A 10,740-nucleotide genomic window follows, 5' to 3' on the forward strand; every position below is an offset into this window, starting at 1 on the left:
GTGTGTGTGTGTGTGTGTGTGTGTGTGTGTGTGTGAGAGAGATCTGAGCAGTGCTATACAGTAGGATATTATGCATTAGGTGTTTGAGGAATGTAATATTGAATAGGATCTGAATGTGAAATGAACAGCGTTCGAGTCCAGTATGCAATAACCCCCTCTGGACTGAGAGAGTTCTCTCAGCCAGAGGGGATTATTGTGCAGGGTTATTGCAGAGGGCAGGAATGTTCTCCTGAACCTGTCCTTGTGACAGCGGAGAACGTCCCTGAACATTTTGTAAAACACCGTAAGATACACACACGTTTTCTGTTTCGGTCTGAGTAGAAACATTCCAGAAAATGTCATTTTGTGTCATTTGAAAGTCAACGGTTTTTGTAAACATAATCTCTGATGTTCATTTATGTAATTGAATAAACAAAGGAGACAAAAATCAAACAATTTAGAAGAATTGACCGATCAGATGAGGCTTCAAAGTCACTCAAAGTGAGATGACTCCAAGACTGCTGAGAGGAAGAGGAGGATCACCCTTCCTCCACAAACAGGGGGAGTGAAATGAGACAAATGTCCCTGATTGGCCAAATAATGAACCGATGTCGATCTAGTTCAGGTGGTTTAGGATCGCTGATGTAAACACCTGGGCGGCTTTGAGCAGCAGCTGGTTAAACTCCCTTTGGTGTCACAGCTCAATCACAGCTGGAAGTGCTCATGAAGGGAGATTTAGTCTCTGGGTTGTACTCATGTGAATAAAGTCATTTCATAAACTACTGGACAGTTTTCTGACAACGAGCAACATGTCATCTCCTCTGAACAACAAAGCAGAGTTTCTCCTGAATCTGTAGGAAACCCCAGGACAAAACCTGTATATATATATTTATATAAATATATATATATATATATATATTTATATAAATATATATATATATATATATATAGATAGATATATATTTATATATAAATGCCAATTAAAGCCACATGTAGTGTTTTCCCTGTATATGTGTCTGAGGTCAGTTTTCATTTTATGCAATGGCTTGTTTTCTCACGTTTAACAATCCAGAACTAAATTCTATGGGTCATTATAGCTCTCAATGCCCACCAGCAGTCTATTTACAACCACTAATTACTCCTGTAAAATGAAATGCTGTACAGTGAAATAAAATCCTGCTTATTTGAATAATAGTATAATATTATGTGAGATGCAAACTGAAGAAGTTGGTAAGGCACAGAGCTCAGGAGTTGAGCCTGTCTGCTGGTATCGGTCCTGCTCCACAAATGAAAGAATAATCAACTTCTCAAACTTAAAGTGTTTTAAAGGAAGGCTGAACATAAATAGAAAGCGTTCAGAGGAGATCTGAGGGAGGCTCAGCTCTGCAGCTTCAGTACCGCCAATGGCCGCGGGGGCGCTGTTTCACCCTAAATATACACAGTAGTCAGAAACATCATTAAAAATCCTAAAGTTCTTTAAAAATAAGGAACGCTTCACGAATTTGCGTGTCATCCTTGCGCAGGGGCCATGCTAATCTTCTCTGTATCGTTCCAATTTTAGTATATGTGCTATCGAAATAACACAAGAGTGCTCTGTCTCCGGGGGGTAATTATACCTCTCTGACCCGCAGACACCATATACCATGGTGCCAGAACACACGAGGCTCAGATGCAGTAAATACCAGCTTAAAAGGCTCTATATGTGCAGAATAAAGTGTGTTCGTGTCTGACTGTGACCCCACAGGAGCTGAAGGGACACCCCAGTACCTTAAGTGATCCCCCAGGACCGGCAGACCCACTTCAAGGTTCCGTTGAGGAACTGCTAGGGCTGATGGGAAAAATATGCAAAGAGCTGATACGTCACACAGCCAGGATTGGTCGGCTGGAAGGCAAGAGGACAAAAGACCTCCCCGCTCCTCCCCCTCATGCATTCCTCCCCCCCATCGGGAGCCAGAGACGGAGATTGTGTAGGTGGGGGTGAGACCTAATTCTAAACACCATCCCCCTCCCCAGTCCTACTTTTGTGTTTGCATGAATCTCCCAGCTTTAAGTCCCGTTCCACTCCAAATAACAGGGACAGGAAGTTATGATACCCCCCCCCCCTCCTGACAGGAAGTGTGCACCCAGCCGGCTGCACTACCGGAGCATGTGCAACACTATCTGTGTCCCTCGTGAAACACTGTGCACAAAGTAGTCCTGTGCAAACATGACGGACGAGACATCTGCTGCAGACACCAAGCAGCTCACAAACACCGGACTTCAAAACAAGGAGAGGTTACGGAAAATGAAACACTTAAGATTTGTATTTTCAATGTAGTTTTTATGTTCCTACAGTTCCTGTTTCTGCCAGAGAGGAGGGGGGTCTGTCTGGAAGCTTGCAGCTGTGGTTACACCCCCGTAAAGAAGGAGGGGGGGGGGAGTGTATGGGTTGGAAATAGGTCAGACACACTTGCTGCATTAGTCTGCTGTTCTTCCACTCGGACGGTCCTCCTCTGCTCATCCGACTTTGGTTTCAGCTCCAGGACTCCTGACACCCTTTCTGCTGATACATCTGAAGAGGAGAGACAGTTGAGGTGACTCTACATCAGAAACAAGCCGGCAGACAGAAGGGTTAGTTTACAGGAAGACTAACCCTAACCCTCAGCTGTGTGAAGCACACAAAAAGAAAACATGTCAGTGGTCTGCATGTGAACAATGTGCTATAAAAAGGTTCAATAAAACACATCACATCCAAAACATATTTACATAAACACACAGAAGCTAGAATAAAGAGCAGCAAGCAGAGAACAAAGGGAGAGCTATTCCAACAAACTCATTTACAGTCAAAAGACCCAGAGCATTTCAGAGTCACATCCTGGACTTATTTACTTTGCTTGAATGTTCCCTCACTCTTTGATGAATCAAAATGTGTGTTATTAAAGTTGTTTATTTTATTTGTACTAAATAAACACCATTTATTGAATTGAGTCTATAAAAGTTTGTCATTTAATCTTGTGAAAAATAAAGTGTCGTTTTATATTCTCAATACACACCAGTGCACCATGCATGTTGAGTTGTTGGAGGAGCACGCGACATAAGATTTTCATTGCCAACATATACGCTGTATCTGCTGTGCATATGACAAATAAAACCTTGAAACTTGAAACCAGTTCCACCACCTGACCAGCAGGGGCCAGCCTGGACCACTAGAGAGGAAAACCAATGAACATGAGCCCTGACCAGCCTCTTGTTCAAAATATTGGCACCTTTCAAATATTGTTCTAACACAATGTAAATACTTGTTTTCTCACATCATTGCTTTTTTTGTGGGAAATAAATAAGCCATTTTATTCAAACAGACAAATGTGTAAATATAACTGTTTTAAAGCGCCTTCACACAATGCGCGTTTTATTTTGAAACTCTCAGAATCCTCCTGTACTTCCTGTTTGCTCCTCGCTTCTCCTGCTGCAAACTCGAGTGTTTTCTGGCTTCTATTCCGAGACATATAACAGATAAATAACGATGTCTCTGGAGGTGGAATCAGCAGAGTAAGTAGTCCTATTTATAACCATTAAAGCAGGTTCATTTCTATAATAAATCGCCCAGTAAATGACCTTATATTATCATGGTTGCTGTTTCTGAGGCCTGGTTCATCCTCCATTAGCATTCGGAGCTAACATGCTAACTAATAGAGACCTTATGGAAGCTGTTTTATCTTTTAATTAATAAAGTTACGGTTGTTTCAGTCTTTAAAGTTGCTCTCTTCAGAATTACATTCATTCTGTATTTGCATTACTCTTATCTGAAGTAAATAGAAGTAAAAGGCATGAGAGTTAGTGTATTTACCATTTGCTAACGTTAGCATTCCCCTGCCAGTTGCTACAGAATCTAAAACTTATTTTAATTTGATGAGCAAAAGTATATTTATTATTATTGAATATATCGTTAAATAACTTGAGTAAAGTAGAAGTACTCAGGTCTTGTACTTGAGTAAAGTAGAAGTACTCAGGTCTTGTACTTGAGTAAAGTAGAAGTACTCAGATCTTGTACTTGAGTAAAGTAGAAGTACTCAGATCTTGTACTTGAGTAAAGTAGAAGTACTCAGGTCTTGTTCTTGAGTAAAGTAGAAGTACTCAGATCTTATACTTGAGTAAAGTAGAAGTACTCAGGTCTTGTACTTGAGTAAAGTAGAAGTACTCAGGTCTTGTACTTGAGTAAAGTAGAAGTACTCAGGTCTTGTACTGAGTAAAGTAGAAGTACCAGAGTGTAGGAATACTCTGTCACAGTAAAAGTATTCTAAATGTTCCTCCAGTGAAAGTAGAAAGTACTCTCCTCTAAATGTACTTAAAGTAGCGACAGTAAAAGTACTCATTGTCTGATTGGTCCATTTCAGAATAATATCTCTGATATGTTTTATAATGATTGATCATTAAAGTGTTCTCAGAGCTGGTAAAGGTGCAGCTATATTGAATGGCTTTGTATACTGCAGGGTAGCTGCTGGATTTACTGCAGGTGAACTACAGTCTGATTTAAGGGAGATTATATTTACCATCATTACTCCAGATCTGCCTAGCAACCAAAGGGATTAAATACGTGTAGTGGAGTAAAAGTACACCATTTACCTCTGAATCCTAGTCCAGTAGAATTACACAGTAGCATACAAAATGTATATCTATATACTTAGAATATATTAATCTAATTCTGCTTCTGATTTGTCTCAGTTGCATTATTTTTTTACCTAAATACATCTTGTGTCTCCTTCAGCGTGATCCGTCTGATCATGCAGTACCTGAAGGAGAACAACCTGCAGAGGACCCTGGTGACGCTGCAGGAGGAGACCACCGTGTCCCTGAACACCGTGGACAGCATCGAGAGTTTTGTGGCGGACATCAACAGTGGTCACTGGGACACCGTGCTGCAGGCCATCCAGTCCCTCAAGCTGCCCGACAAAACCCTCATAGACCTCTACGAACAGGCGAGGCTCGGTTCGACTCCACATTTTGATATATCTTGACTTGCTGGATCTGAACCGTCTGACCCTGTGTGTCCCTGCAGGTGGTGCTGGAGCTGATCGAGCTGAGAGAGTTGGGTGCAGCTCGCTCCCTCCTCAGACAGACCGACCCCATGATCATGCTGAAGCAGACGCAGCCCGAGAGATACATCCACCTGGAGAACCTCCTGGCTCGCTCCTACTTCGATCCCAGAGAGGTGAGTCCAGTCCAGACAGAACCAGATGCAGATAATCCGTTCAAACACTTCAGGATCAGCCGGTTATTTTTGCCAAAGAGCCTCCAACTGGTTCTTTGTGTTGTCAGTATTTTAAAACACATGTTCTGTTTTACATAACCTGTGTTTTTTAAACACTTTAAGTGGCACAATAATCATCTTTAGATGATGTGATAATTCCTTATTTAAATGATAGAAATAATGGGCCTCCGTCTTTTCAATTAAGTCCAAATGGAGCTTGTTGAGAAAGATTTTGGATATTCTAGTTCATGAATTGATAGAAATGAGTGCAAACCTATACTCAGCCTCACCTTTTGAGCTAAATATCAGTTTGTAGGATTCATCTGAGTCAGAAGGATAAGAACAAGACATTATACCTGCTTTCATTGGCTCATATGTTGCATAAAGAGACCCTTTTTTAATCTAAAGCTTTTTAATACAGACATTTCAACAAAGAAGGTATCCTATAAAGTCAAACTAAGCTCGTAAATGATCAGAACCTTTCTGTCCGTAATATCATTTAAATATTAAAATTGCTTCTCCGTGGCCTCTTCCACAGAGGTCGCCAGTGTCTCTGTCTCTTAAAGGCTGGGAAATGTAGTCTTTTATACTCCTTGTCTCTTGGACCTTTTCACATAAACACCGGCTCTAACAGCAGCATGTAGAAGATCACATGTGGAGTTTCTGATGTGTGTTTCTCGACATCCAGGCGTACCCGGACGGCAGCAGCAAGGAGAAGCGGCGGGCGGCCATCGCTCAGGCTCTGGCCGGAGAGGTCAGCGTGGTGCCGCCGTCTCGTCTCATGGCTCTACTGGGACAGGTGAGGGACCAGCGTCACTGCTCTATAAACTATCTCACCCGTATATGTGTACTGATGATAGTGGTGGTGTTCCTCCCCAGTCTCTAAAGTGGCAGCAGCACCAGGGCCTCCTGCCGCCCGGGATGACCATCGATCTGTTCCGGGGTAAAGCTGCCGTTAAAGACGTGGAGGAGGAGCGCTTCCCCACGCAGCTCAGCCGACACATCAAGGTACGTCACCTGCAGGAGGGCGGGGTGGGGAGGGGGGTGGGGGCGGGGCAGTGTTACGTCCTGGTGTTCTGATGTGTGTGTTGCCTCCCTGCTCAGTTCGGACAGAAGTCTCATGTGGAGTGTTCCCGGTTCTCCCCCGACGGTCAGTACCTGGTGACCGGCTCCGTGGACGGGTTCATCGAGGTCTGGAACTTCACCACCGGCAAAATCAGAAAGGTGTGGATGCAAACACAGACACACGGCACACACTCGGTTTAATAAAGCCATGCAGTTACTGGTGGTCTTCAGGGGGGCTCCTGCTGTGTTGTAAGGACTGTGTGTGTTCTGTGCTGCAGGATCTGAAGTACCAGGCCCAGGATAACTTCATGATGATGGACGATGCTGTGCTGTGTATGGGCTTCAGCAGAGACACAGAGATGCTGGCCACCGGAGCTCAGGACGGGAAGATTAAGGTACTGTTCTGTTCAACGCGCCTCCAAACTATCCAGCAGATATCAGACTACCTGAAGCTGGGTTGCAGGAAGTGGAAACACAAGAAAACAGGCTCTGCATCGTGCCCTCCTCGGAGCTGTAAACCCTGAAGGCTCCACACTTATAGGATGAGGACTTGAGTGTAAAGAAAGCAGCTGTTTCTCCAAACAGTGTTTGAACATGGAGATAGAGGAGCTGCATGATTGGAAACTAAAATTATAATTTTGACTATTTTAACGGATAATGATAAAAAGCTTTTCCTGCATCAGCTGCAGCTCAAAGTGCTTTAACACCGAGGCACAATTTCAAACACAACCAGGGTTCCACACCGCAGCAACAGTTCTGATAATACCAAATAAAACACTACAAAATGTAATTCCTCTCCAAAATAAAGGAAGACCATAAAGCTCAGTATTTCATCCAGAATTGACTTCCATTGCAGTCCTACCTGGAACTGTAGGGGTTAAAGATGTGTGTAATAGAAATGCAAAGGTAGATTAAAGGTACAGAAACCTTGCTGAAGCGATAGATGACCCCCCCTGCAGACGTCCTGTTTGATGCCTGGCTGTGCTCTGTGCAGGTGTGGAAGATCCAGAGCGGTCAGTGTCTGCGGCGGTTCGAGCGCGCTCACAGTAAAGGAGTCACCTGCGTCAGCTTCTGCAAAGACAGCAGCCAGCTGCTCAGCGCCTCCTTCGACCAGACCATCAGGTAAACCCCCCCACCCCCATCATTAATACTCCATCAACAGGAGGTACAGGGTCTTTAGTCAGCCTGTTAAATCCAGAGTTAGACTCCAGATCTGATGTTGTCAGAGGGTCTGTTCCTCTTCAGTGATTGAGGTGTTTTGGTCTTTGTCTGTAGAATCCATGGACTGAAGTCCGGTAAGACCCTGAAGGAGTTCCGGGGTCACACGTCGTTTGTGAACGAGGCCACCTTCACTCCAGACGGACATCACGTCATCAGCGCCTCGTCAGACGGCACCGTGAAGGTGAGACCAGCAGGAGCATCTGCTGAGAGCTCAGCAAGGAGGGAGGGCTCGGGAAACAAGGGGTCTAGGGTACAAGGCTAAAATCAAACCTGGTACCGCTCAAAAGTCCAATAGAACCAGTTTGTTTTCCACCTCACAGAGCCCGAGTGAAGCCTCGTCAATTGTTTACTTTCTCATGTTGCTCTTATTCATACGAAGCCAGATTTAATCAAAGGACTTCTCCAGCTTTAAACTCTTCTCCAGAGGGACGAGGGTGTTTGCCACGACGGTTCAGCGGTATTTCCAGTGGTACGCCGGCATTAAGCCGAGCGTTTACTAGCCTCTGATGCAGCTGGAAAGTAGTAGCTTGTTGTCCTAATGTCAAACAAACAACGAGCCTGATGTATATTTCCATCCATCCTTTTTAATTCACAATGTTTGGCAACAGAGCACCGTAAAGAAGCTCTGGTTTTACATGGATGACGTTAGCTTAGCCGGTCTTCAGCTGGTTGCTTTCATTGTGGAATCGACCGTTTTCTACTGCTGTATATTTGGCTACGATCTTACTTTTGTGTCGCCCCGCTGTGTGTGTCTGATTGTGTGTGTCGCCCCGCTGTGTGCAGATGTGGAACATGAAGACCACCGAGTGCTCCAACACGTTCAAGCCTCTCGGCACGTCGGCCGGCACCGACATCACCGTCAACAACGTGATCCAGCTGCCCAAAAACCCCGAGCACTTCGTGGTGTGCAACCGCTCCAACACCGTGGTCATCATGAACATGCAGGGACAGGTGAGTCACACACACACACACACACACACACACACACACACACACACACACACACACACACACACACACACACACACACACACACACACACACACACACACACACACACACACACACACAGATAAATCCCACTGTAGATACACAACACAACTGTGTGTGTGTGTGTGTGTGTGTGTGTGTGTGCAGATCGTGAGGAGTTTCAGCTCCGGTAAGAGGGAGGGCGGAGACTTCGTCTGCTGCACGCTGTCTCCTCGGGGGGAGTGGATCTACTGCGTGGGAGAGGACTTCGTGCTCTACTGCTTCAGCACGGTCACCGGCAAGCTGGAGAGAACGCTGACGGTACGTCCGACTGTCAGGAGATCAGGAATATCTGTCCTCTGATACTGCTGCCAACATATTCCCTCTGTGACGTTTAAATTCAAGTCCTGAAACTCCTCGGTGTTATTGGATGACTTCATCAAGCTGAGAGAAAGAAAACCTGAACTTTGATACAGAATCAAATAATAACTCTGTAATAGAATAAGATTACTAAAATAAGGATAACAATATTAATAAAACAAGAATAAAATAAAATATAATTAAATAAGAATAAAAATGAAAAAAAGATTAAAGAATAAATTAAGAAAATATGAAAATAATTAGAATATGAAAATAAGACTAAATTTTAACAGAAAAATAAGATGTAAAAAGTTTGATATTGACTGAAAGAACAAAGCAAGAATAAAATAAGACGTAAAATAAACTGGAATAAAAATAACAAAACAAAGAATATAATAAATGAATATTAAAATAAGATAAAAACATAAATATTGAATAAAAGAAAAAAGCAAGAATACAAAAATATTCTGAAAAATAAAATACAAATAAAACAAGAACAAAAACTAAAACAGACAAAAAAGAATAAAAATAAAGTTAAAATGAATTAACTTAAACTCAAGTTCAAGACGTGGGTCGGTTCCAGAGGTCCGTTGAGTTGCAGAACCTAAATTTGATTCCCTTCCTCTCTGCAGATCCACGAGAAGGATGTGATCGGCATCGCCCACCACCCCCACCAGAACCTGATCGGCACCTACAGCGAGGACGGGCTGCTGAAGCTCTGGAAGCCTTGATGTGGACTGAGACTCTCACACACACTCTCTGACACACACACTCTCCTCACTCCAGACACACACACATACACACTCTCTGTTTGTCTCTGTGTGGATGGTGTAACCACATCTCTATTCACCTGCATGTCTCAGTCGGTCCAGGTGTTTATTTTTGAAGCCGAACAGTGGAGCCTCCTTCACCTGAGCCTGTCAGTCCAACACAGAAACGCTTAATTGATTTTTTTAACGAAGCAAAGTCACAGAGTGGTGCAGGAATGAGTCCTACACCCTGGGAAAGCATCATCCCTGCACCACTCTGTGCTGTACCTGTAGTCTGTTTAATAGTCAGGAATTAATTAGGAAAGCAGCATTTCAAATGACAAACTGAGCAGAAGTGCTTCCATATTTGTCCGGATTTTGTACTTTAATCGTAGGTTGTTTTTAACGCAGGTAAAATAATAAGGTTCTGCTGTCTTGAACACCTGAGCTTTACACACACTCAGTTACCCTGTTTGGAGATTTCAGAGAGAGCTGGGGGGGGGGGGGGATACTAGACTTCTGTTTTGAAAAATTCCTCTTTCTTTGTAAATATATTTTGTAATTCTGTTTTTTTCCAACAATAACTGGTTAAATATGTGTTTGTGTGGCTGTTTGTTTTCCCCCACCTTGGATTGAATGGCATCTCATTTCAAAAGGACTTCTATATATTTAGTATTAACTCCCACATTGGATTTAACAATGATGTCACCCCCCCCCCCCCCCACCCCCCACCCCCATACAGTACAAGCATTTTGACTGGATGCTTCAGAGGTCCTTTATCTGCTGGATGTACAAATTCCTGTCTGTGCCATTAAAGCTATTTAACCAGAGCTGGGTTTGCCTGTAGTTTTTGAAGTCTCACTTATTGTGTGTAATAAAGGTAATGCTGTCCGGCCGCTGCCTCTGTGTGATGACAGATTAGTGATCCCTGAATAAACTGGAGGGTCGTTGTTGGGACAGCAGCTCTGAAGAAGAGTGTGAAGTCAGTCGGCAGGGCAGATGACAGGATGTTCACTATGCCTTCAAAATAAAAGCGGAGGAGAGGAGAGGATTGAAGAGGGGAGGAGAGGATGGAAGAGGGGAGGGGAGGAGATGAGAGGATTGGGGAGGAGAGGAGAGGATTGAAGAGGGGAGGAGAGGGGAGGAGAGGATTGAAGAGGGGAGAAGAGG

General features: G+C 43.8%; 1 protein-coding gene and 1 non-coding gene across 2 annotated transcripts; one reads left to right on the top strand and one right to left on the bottom strand.

Annotated features, from left to right (window-relative positions):
* Nucleotides 1–1,457: 1,457 nt before the first annotated feature.
* On the bottom strand, nucleotides 1,458–1,563 carry LOC134860385 (U6 spliceosomal RNA). Its single transcript, XR_010165236.1, has one exon. It is a non-coding gene; the product is annotated as a U6 spliceosomal RNA (small nuclear RNA).
* Nucleotides 1,564–3,373: 1,810 nt separating this feature from the next.
* Nucleotides 3,374–10,400, top strand: smu1a (SMU1 DNA replication regulator and spliceosomal factor a). Its single transcript, XM_063876876.1, has 12 exons — nucleotides 3,374–3,507; nucleotides 4,724–4,934; nucleotides 5,015–5,167; nucleotides 5,895–6,005; nucleotides 6,086–6,214; nucleotides 6,311–6,430; nucleotides 6,550–6,666; nucleotides 7,266–7,393; nucleotides 7,547–7,673; nucleotides 8,276–8,443; nucleotides 8,630–8,782; nucleotides 9,454–10,400. The coding sequence occupies exons 1-12, from the start codon at nucleotides 3,482–3,484 to the stop codon at nucleotides 9,550–9,552; spliced, it is 1,542 nt and encodes a 513-aa protein (XP_063732946.1). The 5' UTR covers nucleotides 3,374–3,481; the 3' UTR covers nucleotides 9,553–10,400.
* Nucleotides 10,401–10,740: the final 340 nt, after the last annotated feature.

This window comes from Eleginops maclovinus, chromosome 23 (genome assembly GCF_036324505.1).
Source record: "Eleginops maclovinus isolate JMC-PN-2008 ecotype Puerto Natales chromosome 23, JC_Emac_rtc_rv5, whole genome shotgun sequence".
In the NCBI taxonomy this organism is placed as follows: Eukaryota; Metazoa; Chordata; class Actinopteri; order Perciformes; family Eleginopidae; genus Eleginops; species Eleginops maclovinus.